Genomic DNA, 18,561 nt, shown 5'->3' on the forward strand with positions numbered 1-18,561 from the left:
GAAAAAACTTTTATGATAAAAAAATTCTACACATGATCAATAAAAATGTCCCTACTTTTGGAAAAAAGCAAATGGAGGAGGAGAAGACGGATGGGGTAAAATTGTCACTGTCAACAAAACTCCCAGGCCCTCTTTCTTTTCTTTTCTTTTTGAAGATTATGTTTTTAAATAATCTTGTCACCCAACACCCCAAGATGAAATGACATGGCTCCACCAGGGCCCTCTTTCAGATCTGTGGGAGCAGACATATATACAGGCAGCGGAGATACGAGAAAATACATGTATAAAAAGATGTTCTTTCTCAGCATTACTTGTAATACATTCCAACAAAGTATATCTATATACATGAGCCACACAGACATTAAAAATTATTTTTAAACATATTTAACCAATGTGAGAAAAATGCTCAAGATAGTTTTTAAAAACATGATTTTCATATTATATATACATGTACTAGAAATGATCAAATTTTAATATTCTTTAACACGCTTTTCTGTACAATCCAGATTTTCACCATTAACCTCATCAGTTTTATAATTTCACACACCATTAGTGCTTTCTGCTCCAACAAACAAAAAGTTAGATAGACAAAAAGACCATAGGAAGTTTTCCTTATATATGGACACTGATACTGAAAATTCATTATTAGCAAGGCCCACCAACTTGCGTGAAATGGTGATTAAACTTTAAATGAGATGATCTTATAGAATACCCAGTGCTCATGACATTACGGGGGTATTTAAAAGACTGATGAACCACTGAGCTCTACCTCTGAAACTAATAATATACTACATATTAATTAATTGAATTTAAATAAAAATAAACGAGATGATCTTTTTTTAAACATCTTTTTTTCTTAAAGATTTTATTTTTTTGACAGACAGAGACCACAAATAGGCAGAGAAGCAGGCAGAGAGAGAGAGGGGGAAGCAGGCTCCCTGCTGAGCAGAGAGCCCGATGTGGGGCTCAATCCCAAGACTCTGGCATCATGACCCAAGCTAAAGGCAGAGGCTTAACCCACAGAGAGGGGGAAGCAGGCTCCCTGCTGAGCAGAGAGCCCGATGTGGGGCTCAATCCCAAGACCCTGGCATCATGACCCAAGCTAAAGGCAGAGGCTTAACCCACAGAGAGGGGGAAGCAGGCTCCCTGCTGAGCAGAGAGTCCGATGTGGGGCTCAATCCCAAGACCCTGGCATCATGACCCAAGCTAAAGGCAGAGGCTTAACCCACTTAAGCCACCCAGGCGCCCGATGATCTTTTTTTAAAAAAAAGAAGTTAAGGGGCACCTAGTCAGGTAAATGTCTGCCTTTGGCTCAGGCCATGATCCCAGAATCCTGGGATCGAACCCTGCATCAGGCTCCCTGCTCAGTGGGTGTCTGCTTCTCCCTCTGCCTCTATCCCCTGGCTTGTGCTCTCTCTCAAATAAATAAATAAATAAGTAAATATTTAAGAAGTTATGGAAATATTCTTATTAAAAATTTAGACATAAGCACAATTTTGATATCTACATTGAACTAAGAATACCAAGCACTGACTTTTTAGCAGGAAAGAGCTGTGCGGACAAACTGTTACGACAACAAAACATGACATCCTTCACCTTTCCATGTCTGAATTTCACAGTGTAAGGGTTATTTTTGCAAAAATACTTTGAAGGTCTTATCAATTATTCCAAGGGCTCTTCTTACTCTTTTGTTAGTCGAAATCATTCCCACTTGAAGCAGTTACTTTGTTATCAATGATAACAAGCCCAACTCAGCTATGATGATTCAAGCACTTCTCTTGAAATACTTAAATCCATTTTATAAAACCCTACATTTTTGCAAGACTTACAACAGATCTGCACAATACTGCAATGTAAACATGGAACATGAAACAGAGAGAATGCCTATCAAACCACGGACCCCACTCGCAGGCCGTGTGAGCATACTTAACTCCTCCTTTGGCTAGGGAGGAGCAGTTGCAGAACAGTGCTTGGGACTTTGTCAGTAGTTCATCTGCCTATTTTTAGATTATGAGAACCTCTCTTTCCCTATGCCATCTTGTAACCACAAGGACATTGATAATACTTATGTACTCAGATAATGAGGAGCCTCAAATAGCATCTCTAAAGCTCAGCTGGAAAATGAAAGTGCTCTTCGATAAAGCCACCAGGATACTTGAAGCAAAGGTGTGACTAGACTCCATGTGAAGGTCAGCATCAGGCCAGTAGTGAGGAAAATGGGGCAGAAATCACAGCTGGATTGTGGAGTACAAACTGAGCAATGACCAAGCTGCCTTGGTCCAAGATGTATTCTTAGCATCTCAGAACTAAGTATACGTTGGGGCTGATAGCAAAAGCAGCTTGTCAGCCTTCAGGAAGAAGGGGAGCTAGGAATACAGCAGCTACTGTTCCAATACGTGACATAAGCTGGATAAGAAATAGCTCATTTGTTCCTGGTAGCAACATTAACTGTTCAACTTCAAATTTAGTGTAAACACCCACGGCTACTTCAAATGTCATCAGAAAGCTAGTATAGCACAGTATTTAAAGGAAAAAAAAATTGTGGAAAATCCAAGTTACAGTAGTAAAGACTCCCAATTATTTCAGAACATACCACTAACTTTTGAAAGCTAAGAGGCTGGTATGCTTGATTGATCCACCTAAAGGGTAAATACTCAAGCACCAAATTGATCTGTCAAAAGTTTCTAACTAGGGGCGCCTGGGTAGCTCAGTGGGTTAAGCCTCTGCCTTTGGCTCAGGTCATGGTCTCAGGGTCCTGGGATCGAGCCCCGCATCGGGCTCTCTGTTCAGCAGGGAGCCTGCTTCCCTTCCTCTCTCTCTGCCTGCCTCTCTGCCTACTTGTGATCTCTCTCCCTCTCTCTGTCAAATAAATAAATAAAATCTTTAAAAAAAAAGTTTCTAACTAAATTTAAAAAGAGCCTTTGGGGCTTTAAAATATAAGGGCTACACAATCTAATCAGGAATCATCTCCCCTGCCAACAAATAAAAAATGAAACATTTTCGGTAAACTTAAATAGGAAATGCAAGTAAAATGCTAACATTCTTTGGATTTGCTTTCAAATTATATTGTCAATCCTGAAGATGGTTATGAAAATGCCCCCAAGATGCAGCGCATAACTGCCAAGAACCAAAAATGATGACTTGGGAGAATCCTTAAAATATATATATAAATTGTATTGTTTGGACTCAAACTTCAACTATGGTGTGCCTGTATGGACAAGTGTATGTCAGATGATCTTTTAAAAATTTATACATTTAATGTCATGTTGGGCTCCCCACCCCTCTGGTTCCCAAAACTAGAAGCACTAAGTCAATTTTATTACAGATATACTCATAAAATTCAGGGAAAATTGTTGTCAATACCTGATCTTTCCTGACTCCAATGACTTTCTCGACACAAAGAGAAAGATATTCCTTCTGCCAAATACTGTGACAATTTGAAGAGAAAACAATACTAACCAAGAACAGGAACTGAAGTCTTCTGTTGTTGATAAGAAGCCATGATACTGTTTGCAGTAGAATCAGGACCTAGAACCTAAGTAGAAAACAGATCAGCAAAGATTATTTTACACTTCTGATGACCGCACATACCAAAGGCCAAGTTTCTACCAGCAGTAAATAGCAAGTCATTTCAAATTATCAAGCACAGTAATTCTCTTCTCCTTTGTGGTTTTTACTTTGCCAGGTGTTCCAGTCTCAATTCAGACCTCCAAATCTCCTTTCTTCCAGAAGACAAGGTAATGATCAGGGGAAAATAAAAAAAGGAAAATCTTAAGGAATATAAGCCATACCCTAAGGGGAGGAGTACAAGAGGTTATAGAACACACAGAGCATCAAAATGCCTTCAAAAGATCTGTGGGAATTTTGATATAAAACAAATACGTGGCTCAGTGGGTTAAGCCTCTGCCTTCGGCTCAGGTCATGATCTCAGGGTCCTGGGATCATGCCCCGCATCTGGCTCTGGCTCTCTGCTCAGCAGGGAGCCTGCTTCCCCCTCCCCCTCTGCCTGCGTCTCTGCCTGCTTGTGATCTCTCTCTCTGTCAAATAAATAAAATCTTAAAAAACAAAACAAAACAAAACAAAAAAAAACCCCCAATACGTGCATGTATCAGGGAGTAGAATGCAAACTGTGCACACGTGTTCAAGGTAAAACCAGACTCCTCACAGGAATTCCGTGTTTGTGTAAGGCTCAGGGGGGCACATGCCAGGCCCTCTGCTTTGTCTTCACTTGGCTCAGCGTGCATACCCTTGGGGACACCTTCTCAGCAGCAATGTCCTCCTCAAAGCACTTTCACATGACTCAGGGGAACCTGCACCTGTGCCATTACCATAATTCACCAACCAAAGCAAACTCATGATTTTCTGGTCATTTTCCCCAGAAGACTGTTAAAGTTGGTGTCTCGGAAATTAATATGATCTTCAGCCATCAAAAAGAATGAAATCTTGCCATCTGCAATAACATGGGTAGAGCTAAAGTGTATTATGCTAAGCGAAATAAGTCAGTTAGAGAAAGACAAATACCATATGATCTCACCCATATATAGAATTTAGGAAAGAAAACAGATAAATATATGGGAAGGGAGAAAAGAAAAAAGGAGCAGGTAATAAGCCATAAGAGACTTATGATAAAGAGCAAACTGAGGGTTGATGGAGAGACGGGGGTGGGGGATGGGCTAGATGGGGGATGGGGATTAAAGGGGACACTTGTTATGAGCACTGGGTAAATTATTTAAGTGATGAATCACAAAGTTCTACTCCAGAAGCCAGTACGGCACTGTAGATTAAGTAAAATTTAAATTAAAAAACATTAAAAATTAAAAAACATATAAAAAGTTTTTTTTTTTTTTAAATTACTATGATCTGACTGGAAGAGGGTAGGGGAGAGCATGAAGCAGTAGTATAAATTGCTAAGCTTCAAAACCACTACAGTTTCGAAGATGATCACATTTCTTCTATGAAATACCTATTTTAGTAAATTCAAGTATTTGTAGGGTGCTGATTCTCAACTTTTACTTTCAAGGTATGCTAAATGTGCCCACATCTACCCTCTTATCTAACCTTCAGAACATTCCAGAGAAGCATATAGGGAAGTAGAGCCCCATTTGTAAATGAGGAAATCAAGGCCCCAGTAAAGCTTATGTGTTTCTAATCAAGGAGTTCAAAACCAGTCTCTCTCCAGGCTCCAAACCCTTCTCTGTGGGTTGTGGTCCCAGCCTGTGATGCTGGGACTGGGAACCTGAGAAAACATTCTGCCCTTTGTCAGCTGCCTCGTTATGCTCTGCCCATAGCAGACACCAGAAGAAGAGGACAAGGCTGCTGTTTGCTTTCACTCAATAGTTCTTAACCCTCATAGTAGCCATTCATTTCAGTTTCCTTATTTCTCTACACTTAGAGCCATCGTGCCCCCTCAGAAGTATCAGCACCAGCTAGCTGGCACCCCTTCTCAGAGGGTCAAGAACCGGCGCAGCAGGGACCCCCCTCCACGCTTCTGAACTACAGTAAACCTGAACTCCTCCTTGTTCCCTCTCAGTCACCAACTCAGCGCTCCTTCTCTGTGTTCTCCTTTTGCTTTCTCAGTTGTCCAATACTTGTTCCACCAGTTCCCTATATTAAATTCTTTCTGTTAAAATAATAGCTGTGGTTCTTTTCCTTAAGCGTACCTGACACACCAGCCCTTCTAAATCAAAACAGGAACTCTTAACAACAGGCCTGAGGTGTGAGAGACTGAGCAAAGTTCACACAATAAATAGATGACAAAACATCAGAATTCTCGACAGGACAAAACTGCCTTAAACATGAGCGGCAAAGCTCCTTGTAACAAGAGTAGAAGCAACAAGTCAGATAATCCATAAAACAATAGGGAAAGCAACTGTCTGGTTTACTTTTTTGTTGTTGTTAAAGATTTTATTTATTTGAGAGAAGAGAGAGAGAGAGAGAAACAGCACGTGTGAGTGAAGAAGGGGCAGAGCAGAGGGAGGGAGAGGGTATCACGCAGACCGTGCTTCCATACCATGACTTCCATACCATGACTTCCATACCATGCCTCTGAGATCATGACCTGAGCCGAAATCAAAAGTCAGACGCTTAACTGACAGAGCCACCCAGAGGCCCATGTCTGGGTTACTTTAAAAAAACACCGATATGATCCAAAGTCTGCGCAGGGAGGTGAGAGGCCAACTCTGGCCCTGTCTCCCTCTTTCCCCTACTCTAATCTCCCTGAAGGCTGGGGCAACAGTTGAACTTGCCCATCTTCTCCACAGCAGCTGTTTCACGTGGAAAGGAGAAACAAAAGCAAACTTAACCCTAGGCAAGGCGTACTCAAGTAGAAAATCTTCTTAGTGACAGCATAAAAATAAGCCTAGGATAATGTAACTATGGTATATCACGTTTTTAAGAACAAGGAAAACTCTGGCTTTGACTTTCAAGAGATCGTGTGAACATTAAGAACCTGTGAAATGGCTTTAAAAAATGCACGTTCTGTCTCTGAGGAAAACTTACAGGTGTAGCTGAATTCTGCTGGTGGGTGAGAGTCCAAATTTCTGGAAGTGACCTTTCCATCATCTGGAGGGTATCTTCAAAGGCCTTCTGTAATCCCCTTCCTTGCTCATCAAACTCAAAGAGAAAGAGCACCTTTAAAATATGGTATACTTCCTCTAGAGAGAAGAAATTCGAGAAAGGGGTTAACTTGGGTCCCCAGCTCCATTGCTAGGATCCGTAACACAATTTCTTGCCCAAGCAAAAAAATATTTAATATTACACTGCAGCTGCCATCTCCCACATTTTCCTCTGTCTCCCCAAATGCTGGAGTAATTCATAATTCAACCTGTTTATTACAAAAAGGAAAAGGAACACGCTGGGGCTCTAGCAGGAAAGGGTGTCTTCATAGTCCTTTTCCCCAGCTTCAGTACCAATGTCTCCCAGTGGGGCTGGGCAGGGCCCAGTGGAGGAAGGCTTAGCTTCCCAACTGAGGGTGGGTCAGGAACGTGCCCTGAAATGATACTTCCTGCCAAAAGTCTGTCTTTCCCCAAGTTGGGAAAACTGTATCGTAATTATCTGCCAAACTCTGTGCTATCCATTTACCTTTTGGGGGGCAAGAATCATCAGTATTGAGAACACACCTTTCAATTTTTCAGTGCTCTGTACAATTTCACTGAGGGCCTCCAAAAGGGCCAGATCCTCCAGCGGACTCCCTTCTTTGAGGCTATGCTTCTTCCGCTCTGCTTTGCGGCGATTCTTAGATGATCGCCTGTTAGAAGAAATTGGAAAGATGTTATAAAAGGGGCTCTCTTTGCACTGAACAGATTAAAATAAATGTACCAGTTGGCCACCAACTTTCTGGGAACCCAGAGAGTCAATAGATGGTATGTGTATTTGGGGGAAAATGGTGATGAGGTGTTGGGAGTGACAGCTAAAATAAATTTGGGAACGGCAAGTCTTACAGACAGGAAATAATAAGGAAAACCCTAAAAAGTAGTGTCTGGCCTTGAACTTTTAATTAAAATACAGAGGTTATATTTTTGATAATAAGAGCTGGAACAACAGAACCACCAGCTTAAATTTTCTAATGAAAAACAAATCTAAAGTAAAATTTAAATGAGACATAGACACGGCACATTGAAATTTGGATATAATAAAATATATATGGCACCCGCATCTCTCCTGCTCAGAGGTCTTTAATTATGCCACCTGTCTGGGACTCTCGCCCTGGCTCTGAAAAGCCCAGCTTCTTTTTTTTTTTTTTTAAGATTTTAATTATTTCTTTGAAAGACAAAGATGACAAGTAGGCAGAGAGGGGGGGCAGGCTCCCTGCTGAGCAGAGAGAGCCCAATGCGGGGCTCGATCCCAGGACCCAGGGATTATGACCTGAGCAGAAGGCAGAGGCTTTAACCCACTGAGCCACCCAGGAGCCCCTGAAAAGCCCAGTTTCTAAATGACTCTCTTGCAGTTTCTGATCACCCCATATAACCTCATAAATCTCTATTCTGAATTCCTAAAGCACAATTCAGTTTGTTTATTTATCTATTTTTATTTTTCAGTTCATCTATTTTTTTTTAAAGACCTTATCTATTTGTCAGAGAGACACAGAGAAAACGCGCGTGCGCGTATCCACACACAGCAGGGGGACCAGCAGGTAGAGGGAGAGGGAGAAGCAGTCTCCTTCTGAACAGGGAATCTGATGCAGGGCTCAATCCCAGAACTCTGAGATCATGACCCAAGCTGAAAGCAGACACTTAACCGACTGAGTCACCCAGGCCTCCCATCATGATTCAGTTTAAATATACTATGTCTTGCATTGTTTTATGATTCCCAAGGATGACTATAAGCTCTTATAACCCACATCTCCTTAAAAATTTTGGTAACATCCACTACAACTAGCATATGGGTTTTCTGACTGAATGCTACACTGCATAAGCATGATGACTTATTTTATATTAATAATCTCTCCTAATTCTGACTTTGAACTAAAGATGCCTGATACCGTTTTCCTTTATAAACTTTTAATTTTTTAAGTGCCCACATAATCTGGTCACCTAATATTTGTTAAATGAATGAAATCAGATGTCATAAAAATTGAGTGCCAGCGTAGGGGCCTTGTGGGTACAGACAAACACACGGTCCACAAAGCTGCAGTAGAAAAACATTTCAACACCAAGTCGAATTCCTTAGGTATGCGGGGAAAGCCCCTGCACACCAACTCCCGGCCCTGAGAACTGTCCGGATGAGAAACTGACCTCCGTCCTTGCACTCTGTCCACACACCCAGGGCCGCATCAATGTGCTACGTAAATGTGATACATACGCGGATATCCTGGAGTTGCTGTGGGAATATCTGCTGCTCGTGTCACCGCCACTCATGACACTGCTAGTTTCAGAGAAGAGGTCTGACTCTTGGCCCTGGGGCAGCTCATTATCTAGAAAAGAAGAACCAGATACAGAATGAAAACTCCCCGCTGATGTAGCTTTACCTTCAATAGGGTAAGTGGACTATAGTTCACCAGGGCATAGCTGAGGATGGGTGAAAATTATTAGAAAGTCGATCTCAAAGTGAAATGAGATAATATTAAATACAGTTACTACTACCATACACCAGCACACCAGTACCAAAGTTATTTTTCCTTTTCTTTTCTTTCTGAAAGCAAAGGAACCTTTGGAGGTGAGGATACTCGTTCTGCTCCGCTTGGTGGGGGTGTAGGGCATGTGTGGCAGAGCTCTTCCCATTCATGCTTGGTCCTGCCCCCAGCCCTCCCCAACACACACAAACACAGCCATACACAGTCCCCAAGGGGTTTCACGAAGGACCTAAACATCCCCCAGCACAGTAATCACCGTGCAGGAGGCACAATAATCCACTAAGACAAAGTATGATATGTCCCCACTATGCCCAACTGTCAGTGTCTTCATGTAGACACTCACCCAGATTCACCTGCTGTGCCCGCTCCTTGAGATCTCGAACCACCAATAAACGGTTTTTATGGCGATTGAATGTGGCTGTCTGAGAGTCCAGAAGTGCCATATAATTCTTCTGGGCTGGGGGTGCGGATGGAAAATATTTTGAACAAGATGTTTAAGTAAAAGAGAAAAACACTCAAGTAAGGCAGTGAGGGAGTAAGAATTTAAAAAAAAGAAACAGATTACTAGGTTTTCCAAGCAAGATTTTTTTTTTCCTTAATGAGAATTAACCTACATTGTTTTAGGAGAATGAACTACACATTAAAATTTCAAATTTCAGAGTTGATCAACATCATCCTAGAACATCCTCTATCACTAAATTAGTAATATCACCTGAACAAAAGACTCGGTACCCAAGAGCAGACTAGCAAAGAAAAGGAGTATACAGGAAGCTATTAACAAAAACAGGACAGTGACTGAGATGTTTCTGAAACATAGGTATTAGGCCTATGCAAAACATAGGTATTAGGCCTATACAAATGAGGAGTCAGCATTTTTCTAGAACTCATTAGGGGAGAAAATCCAAACAAGAGACAGCTAGATGGACGGCTGGAGGGTCAGGATGGATGCTTTCAGTAACGTAACTAAGCGAATGCTATGAAAAGAATTCTCCTACGGTGTTAATGAGGATGGGAGAGGGGGGACGCAGGCTGGGTAAGCGTGTGAGCACATGTACACATCAGAAAGGCCTGATCCTACTCACAGGGTGGACTGTGCTAAAAAAGGCAGAGCTTAAAACCAACCCCAACTGCTGGAAATTTCTGTAAGCCAAACTGATGTCTTTCTTTTCCACTTTGCTTTTAAGGAGTCATAGTGATCACCCCAGTGTTCCAGAACTGGTAAAACTCACCTGGTTCAATATATAAATATGTATTCCACTTAGATTTACCAACTGTAAACATTTTCCTTCCTGTTTCTCTCCATACACACATACACAACTTTTATTTTTGTGGAACCTTTTGAGAGTAGGTTGCAGATATGATCCTTCCTTCTTAAACACTTCAGAACATCTCTCTTAAGAATAAGGGCATTGGGGCACCTGGGTGGCTCAGTGGGTTGGGTTGCGCACTTCCGCTTAGGTCATGATCCCAGAGTCCTGGAATCAAGCCCTGCATCGGGCTCTGCTCAGCAAGGAGCCTGCTTCCCCCCTCCTCTCTCTCTGCCTGCCTCTCTGCCGACTTGTGATCTCTCTCTGACAAATAAATAAAATCTTTAAAAAAAAAAAAAAGAATAAGGACAGTATTATGATCTCATTGGTTGTGGGATCAAGCCGTGTTGGACTTCACACTCAGCATGGAGTCTGCTTAAGATTAGAGAATCTATCTTGCTCCGCTCCTCTGCTCCTTTCCCAACTCTCCAATAAATAAATCATTTAAAAAAAAAAAAGGATATTATCTAACATAAGCACAATATGTAAGAAATTGGCCACTAACAGAATACTGTATTATCTAATATCTAGTTCATATTCAAGTTTACCAATTACTCCCAAATATAGATTTTTTAAAAAAGATTTTATTTGACAGAGAGAGAGAAAGAGAGAGAGTGTGTGTGTGTGTGCATGTACACATAAGCATTGGGGGGAGAGGGAGAAGCAGACTCCTTGCTGAGCAGGGAGCCCAAGGTGGGGCTCAATCCCAGGATCCTGAAATCATGACCTGAGCTGAAGGCAGATGCTTAACTGACTAAGCCGCCTAGGCATCCCTACAATTAAAAAGATTCTTAACCGTATCTTATCACATTTTTAACATTCAAGTATTTTACATACTACCATTTGACAGTTAGCATATTTACAAATTCTAATCAGAATTAAGTGTTACACCCAGTGGAAAACTCTGATCAACTCTATGATTAAAGGATGTAATAACAGGCAGTATCCTTCTCTCGCGCTTCCCCACCTCTACAATTCCAAATGTAGAATTCCGAGATGCAACCCTTACCTTCTAAAATGGAAGGCTTTATGTTGGTTTCTATTATATCTGGTCTGTTATATTTGTAAACCTAAAAGGAAAAAGACAGTAGGTTTAGGCAGGAAAATGCCATGTCACTGTAGAGGTAAGACATCTGGAAGGAAATGGATGACTTTCGGAGGTCACCAGGTTATTTTCAAGCTACAAGGTAGCTAATGAGCATTTAAGTCATTTCGGTAAAAACCAGTAATATTTCACATTTAAAAAAACTAATTCCAAACATTAAGAATCAATTCTTTAAATGGTTTTAAAAATACTGCTTATCCTTAGAGCAGGAACCGAAACTATTTTGACTTAATTTTGCTAGCCTCCGAAGACAAGGGATTCCAGCTGACCTTTCTACCCTGCACTCTCACTCTGCTAAGCACCTAACACAGGGAGGATTTTAAAGGTTTTCCTACCAGTCTCAGAGCTTCTTCCCAGGCAGCTCCTTCTAGTAATAAGAGCACAGCTTCTTCATAATCCTGACCGGAAACAGCAAGGCAGATAACAGGTGAACGGGGCAAGCGTGTCAGATGCCACCATGATAAATGGTGCCACCGCCTACGGAGTGGCCTTCTTTGCCCGCCAGCCCCCCTCTTATGGTCCCAGTTCCTAGAATCAGGTCTGGCCTCCAGTCCCTACTCAGTAAACAGTGATGCAAAAGACAATGGGTGGTGGGTAAAGATAGATTCTGGAAATAACCACAGAACACATGGCATCATCTCCCTATGTCCCTGAGCATTGAAACCACCAGTGAGGTCTTGAGAGAAATGCCCACCGCCCCAGCTATACTACCCTGTTCAATTTGACAGGTTTAAGGCTTTTAAACTTTTCTTTCTGCTTTTCGTTTTCTTTTTCCCCCCTCCAATTTTTATTTTGAAACACTTCAAACCTCCAGGAAACTGAAAGATGAGTGCAATAAACATGAGTGTAATAAACACCTGCATATCCTAAGTCTTCAAACATTTTTGATGCTTGTGGCCTTACCAGTAAAAATTTTTGAGCATGTACTACAGTATGTAATTACTTAATGTACACATAAGGCATATAAAACAAAGCATTTCTATAGGTACCAATCGTGTTTATCTTTTTGCTACTGAAGTACAGTTGACATACAATGTTAGCGGTTTCAGGCTTACGACACAGCAATCTGACAGTTCTACACATTACTCCGCGCTCCCCATGGTGAGTACAGTCCCATCCGTCACCACACACCGTGATTCCAATATTACTGACTATGCTCCCCAAGCTGTACTTCTCATCTCCGTGACTTATTTACTTTATAACTAGAAGTTTGTGAAACTGGAAGTAAGTGAAACAAAACACATTTTATGTTTTTTAAAGGGGATGCAGAGAGCTGAAACCAAGAATCAGACACTTAACCAACTATGCCACCCAGGTGCCCCTGGATTTCACCATTTTAAAATGTGTTTTGTGGGTTGCCTGAGTGGCTCAGTCGGTTAAGTGTCTGACTTTTGGTTTCCACTCAGGTCATGATCTCAGGGTTGTGAGATCGAGCCCAACATCAGGCTCTGCATCCAGCATGGAAACTGCTTAAGATTCACTCTTTTTCAGGGTGCCTGGGTGGCTCAATTGGTTGAGCCTCTGCCTTCGGCTCAGGTCGTGATCTCAGGGTCCTGGGATCGAGCCCTGCATTGGGCTCTCTGCTCAGTGGGGAGCCTGCTTCCCGCCCTCCCTACCTGCCTCTCTGCCTACTTGTGATCTCTGTCAAATAAATAAATAAAATCTTTAAAAAAAAAAAAAAAAAAGATTCTCTCTTTCTCTCCCTCTATACCTCCCTGCTACTTTTTCTCTCTCTCTCCCCACCCTCTCAAATAAATAAATAAATCTTTAAAAAAAAAAGTGAGATACATAAAAAACTGACTGGGTTTCCTCCAGTAGTCATGGTGATTAAAAAAGGTGGGGATGGGTATGCATTAGATTAAAAGAGATTTAAGAGACGAAGATACAAAATGCAATACATGACCCTAAATTGGAACCTACTTTGGATCATCCTACTATAAATTATAAATAATTTGGAACCACTGAGGGAACTAGAATTTTAATTTTTACATAAATTAAAGTGTATGTACCTGGAAAGATGAAGACCATAAACACTTAAAGAAAATTTATAAAGACCACAGTATAACTTCGTTTTGGTTAACCATGCGAGAGAGACAGAGAAAGAGAGAGGGAGAGCGCGCACGCGTGTGTGTGTGTGTGTGTGTTGTGCGCACACGCATACGAAGAGCACTACGGGAAGAATTAGAAAATGGAAGGGATGACTAGGAAAGTCTTGAGTGGTAGGAATGACATGCTTTGTTTTCTTATTACTTCCAGCATTTTAAAGAATCTACAAATATATACATACTACTTTAAATTATTTTTAATTAAAAATATTAAATAGAAGTAAGCATTTTCTTCCCAGGCCCTAGTGCATATGCCCCACTAACAGGCCCATACCATAGGTCCACGAAGGGACATAGCAGGGTATGTGCTATTTGACCCACAGAGAAAGAAAGAGGGTGTGGGGGGGGGGATGGCTGTTCTACCAAAATGACAATCACATGACATACAAGGACTCTGAAGTGTATAATTTGTGGCATTTACTGTGTTCACAATACTGTGTGACCACCAACCTTTTCAAATTCACCTGATTAAAAAAACACCCCCATTTCCCACTCCATTCCTCCCCTGGTAACCTCTGATGTTCCCTTTCTTCGGGTTTGCCTACTCAGGACATATTATACAACAGAAATCATACAACAGGGGCGCCTGGGTGGCTCAGTGGTTTAAGCCTCTGCCTTCGGCTCAGGTCATGATCTCAGGGTCCTGGGATCGAGCCCCACATCAGGCTCTCTGCTCAGCAGGGAGCCTGCTTCCTCCTCTCTCTGTCTGCCTCTCTGACTACTTGTGATCTCTATCAAATAAATAAATAAAAATCTTTAATAAAAAAAAAAAGAAATCATACAACAGGTGACATTCTGTTTGGCTTTTTTCACTTAGCATAATGTCTTCAAGATTTATCCAAATTGTATTATGTATCAGTTCTCTGTTCCATTTTTTAAAATTAATTTTTCTGATTATAGTATAATGCACATAACATAAAATTTATCATTTTAACCATTTTTTTTTATGTCGAGTGGCATTAAGTAAATTCAAATTGTTGAGAAACCATCACCACCATCGTCTCCGGGACATTTTTCACGTTACAAAATTAACTCTCTACCTGTGAAACAGTAACTTCCTATGTTCCTCTCCCTCAATCTCTGCAACCACCTTTCTACTTCCTGTCTCTATGATTCTGACCACTCTAGGTACCTCATAGAAGCAGAATCCTGCCATACTAGTCCTTTTACATCTGGTTTATTTCACTTAGCACAATGTTTTCAAGGTTTATTCAAATTAAAGCATCCATCAGTTTTACATTCCATTTTATGACTTCATTTATTCATTTGAGACAGAGAGAGTAAAAGAAGGGAGAAAGGCAGAGAGAGAGGGAGAAGCAGACTCCCCACTGAGCAGGAAGCCCAATGCAGGGCTCAATCCCAGGACCCCGGGATCATGACCCGAGCCAATGACAGACGCTTAACTGACTGAGCCACCCAGGTGCCCCGTATGTTGAACTTTTTAAGGAACCATCAAACCATTTCCCATAGGGGCTGTGCCATTTTACATTTCCAGCAGCAATGTATGAGTGTTCCTATTTCTCCACATCCTTGCCAAGTTTTCATTTTTTTTTCTTTTTTTTTTTTCTAAATATTTTATTTATTTATTTGACAGACAGAGATCACAAGCAGGCAGAGAGGCAGGCAGAGAGAAAGGAGGAAGCAGTCTCCCTGCCGCAGAGCTGAAGGCAGAGGCTTAAACCCACTGAGCCACACTGGTGCCCCAAGTTTTCTTTTTTTTTTTTTATTAAAGCTATTCTAGGGCACCTGGGTGGCTCAGTTAAGCATCTGCCTTCGGCTCAGGTCACAATCCCAGGGTCCTGGGATCGAGGCCTGCACTGGGCTCTCTTCTCTGAGGGAAGCCTGCTTCTCCCTCACCCACTCCCCCTGCTTGTATTCCCTCTCTTGCTATCTCTTGCTGTGTCAAATAAATCAAACCCATAAATAAATAACTAAATAAATAAAACTATTCTACTGGGTACTGTAGTTTTGATTTGCATTTCCTTAATGAACAATGAAGCTAAACAACTTTTCATGTGCTATTGGTTATTTGTATGTTTTCTTTAGAGAAATAGCTATTTAATTCTTTTGACCATTTTAAAAATGGGTTGTTTTGTCTTGTTGTTAAGTTATAAAATTTCTCGACATTTTCTGGATATAGTCAGTAAGCTATAAACCAGTACCACTCATGGACAAATACAAAAATCCTTTAGAAAATTTTAGCAAACCCATCAATTATGAAAAAGGATAATACATTATGACCAAGATAGGTTTAACCTAAGGACTGCAAGATTGGTTTAATATTCAGAAATCAATGCATTTCATCCTAGCACTGGTCTAAAATGAAATACATTAGTTTGAAAAATGCATTTGACAAAATTCAATATCTCTTCTTGATAAAAAATCTGGGCACCTAGAAGGGAATTTCCTCAACATAAGAGCGCAAGGATTGGTAACTTCTTTTCAGTAACAGGCTAGATAGCAAATATTTTAGGCTTTGTAGTCAGACCATCTTTGTCACAGCTCCTCAACTCTGAGGTTATAGATATAAAAACAGCCACAGAAAATATGTAAACAAGTAAGTGTGGCCATGTTTCAATAAAACTGTATAAAAACAGGTGGCTAGCTAGATTCCTAGACTAGTTTGCCAACCCCAATAGCACTACCAAGTTCTCACATCTATTAAAAAAACAATAGCATGGGGTATCTGGGTGGCTCAGTTGGTTAAGAATCTGCCTTCAGCTCAGGTCATGGTCCCAGGGTCCTGGGATCGAGCCCCACTGAGCAGGGAGCCTGTTCTCTCTCTCTCCTCCCTGCTCAGATCCTTGCTCTCTCTCTGTCTCTCTCAAATAAATATGTAAAATCTTAAAAAATAAAAATAAAATAAAAATAAAAAAGCAAACATCACATTTTTAATGATGAAAGACTGAATTTCCACCCTAATACCAGGAAAAAGGCAAGGATGTCCACCAACCCTTACCACTTCTATTCAACACAATACTGGAAGTCCGAGCTAATACAGTAAGGCTAGAAAAAAATATGAAGGCATACCAATTGAAAAGATATAAAACAGTCTTTAGTCAAAGAAACCATGCTCATTAATATAGAAAATCCTAGAGAATTTACCTCCAACAATCCTAGAACTACTAAGTAAGTTCAGCAAGATTGTAGGATATAAGGCCAATTTAAAAACAAAACAAGGGGCGCCTGGGTGGCTCAGTGGGTTAAGCCGCTGCCTTCGGCTCAGGTCATGATCTCAGGGTCCTGGGATCGAGTCCCACGTCGGGCTCTCTGCTCAGCAGGGAGCCTGCTTCCCCCTCTCTCTCTCTCTCTCTCTCTCTCTCTGCCAGTCTCTCTACCTACCTGTGATCTCTCTCTGTCAAATAAATAAATAAAATATTTTTAAAAAAATAAAATAAAAATAAAAACAAAACAAAATTCATTTCTATTTACTAGCAACAAAAAAATTGGGATGTGGAAAAAAAAATACTAGTCAAATACTAGTCAGAATTACTGTAAAACTCTTCTCCTTTGCCATACCGTATCACCACATCACTAAAGCTTCTTTATCGAATTTCCTTACACTTACTACATCGTGGCAGGCTTCCAACAAAAAATTACACAAAGAACAAAAACCCTTTGAAAAGCTAGAACAAGCACCAGAATAAGACTAACACGTGCAGGAATACTGAAATTACAAGCTCAAGAATTTAAAATAAGTATGATTACACCTGAAACTAATATCCTACCATATGTGAATTATGTTTCAATTAGAAAAAGAAAAAAAAAGAGGTATGATTAATATGCTCAAAGCTCTAATGGAAACAGCAGACAACATGCTAGAACAGATGGGTAATGCAAGCAAAGAGATGGAAACTCTAAGAAAGAATCAAAAAGAAATGTTAGAAAACAAAAGCATTATGTGAGCAAAAGAAGCCAGACTCAGAAACCACATACCAGATGGTTCCATTTATAAAAAATCCTAGAAAAAGCAAAACTGTAGTGACAAAAAGGACGTCAGTGGTTGGTAAGAGCTGAGAGTAGAAGGAGAAGACTCATTGCAAAGGGGATGTGGGGAACATTTTGGGGTGTTACAAATGTTCTATGAGCATGGTTGTAGCAGCATTTGTCAAAACTCATCCAACTGTTCATTTAAAATTGTTAATTGTATTATAAGTAAAGTATACCCAATTAAAAATATACAAATTATGAACATATAAATTAAATATATATATGAATTAATCTTCATTTGTATAGAAAAAAAGGATGGTGGCCTCTTCTCCATTTAATTAACCATCTTAGATGATGTATCGTTCTACCCTAGCCTTGTTACTGTGCATTATTTTATTCACTGATGTTTTTGGTTCAATCACCCAGTGTAATTTCTTGCTTGTAATTTTAGTGATCTTCTTTCACTCACCCTGGTTACATCGAAGACATTCAAGTATTTTAAAAGCACAGTTATGTTATACAAATGTGCCTCCTAGTAACAACTGTGAAAAACACTCTCTAATCAAAGGCTAAAACTCTAGAAGGCAGTAATCCCTGGTGTCAACTGTGTATTTATATCCTATTAGTCTGTGGCAGGTGTCGATGCATAGTTTTTGTTGTTGTTGTTTTTTTGATGATTTATTTATTTTAAAGGGAGAACAAGTGGGGAAGGGGTAGAGGGAGAGAGAAAATCTCAAGCAGACTCCCCACTGAGCATGGAGCCGACGCAGGGCTCAATCGCACAACCCTGAGCCAATGACCTGAGCTGAAATCGAGTCGGACACCCAACCGACTGAGTTACCCAGAAGCCCCATTTCAGTGCATAGCTTTATTTTCATAATAAACTCTACAATTCTGTCCAGAGCTGGTAAAGGTACTCGTCTTTATAATCTGCTGGAAAATTGGAATGTATCAAGCTGCCTGAGTAAAAGGCCCTTCTAACAGGGAGAATGATTCTAAAAGCCAAAAAAAATCTGAAATCTAATCCCTTTAAGAATGGTCCTT

General features: G+C 40.6%; 1 protein-coding gene across 3 annotated transcripts in view; it reads right to left on the reverse strand.

Annotated features, from left to right (window-relative positions):
- Nucleotides 1–18,561, reverse strand: part of ELP1 (elongator acetyltransferase complex subunit 1) — a 59,875-nt gene that overhangs the window by 1,065 nt on the left and 40,249 nt on the right. For 2 of the 3 annotated variants that reach the window (XM_004747763.3, XM_045081664.1), the window contains exons 30-36: nucleotides 11,818–11,880; nucleotides 11,387–11,447; nucleotides 9,414–9,527; nucleotides 8,800–8,911; nucleotides 7,119–7,246; nucleotides 6,499–6,653; nucleotides 3,460–3,535 (exon numbers count right to left, since the gene is read on the reverse strand). In XM_004747763.3, coding sequence (XP_004747820.1) covers nucleotides 3,460–3,535; nucleotides 6,499–6,653; nucleotides 7,119–7,246; nucleotides 8,800–8,911; nucleotides 9,414–9,527; nucleotides 11,387–11,447; nucleotides 11,818–11,880 — 709 coding nt within the window. The remainder of the gene's footprint in view (nucleotides 1–3,459; nucleotides 3,536–6,498; nucleotides 6,654–7,118; nucleotides 7,247–8,799; nucleotides 8,912–9,413; nucleotides 9,528–11,386; nucleotides 11,448–11,817; nucleotides 11,881–18,561) is intronic. The other variant, XM_045081665.1, reaches the window with a different exon arrangement.

The sequence above is a fragment of the Mustela putorius genome, unplaced genomic scaffold, assembly GCF_011764305.1.
Source record: "Mustela putorius furo isolate JIRA1106 unplaced genomic scaffold, ASM1176430v1.1 tig00000580_pilon_pilon_pilon, whole genome shotgun sequence".
NCBI lineage: Eukaryota > Metazoa > Chordata > Mammalia > Carnivora > Mustelidae > Mustela > Mustela putorius.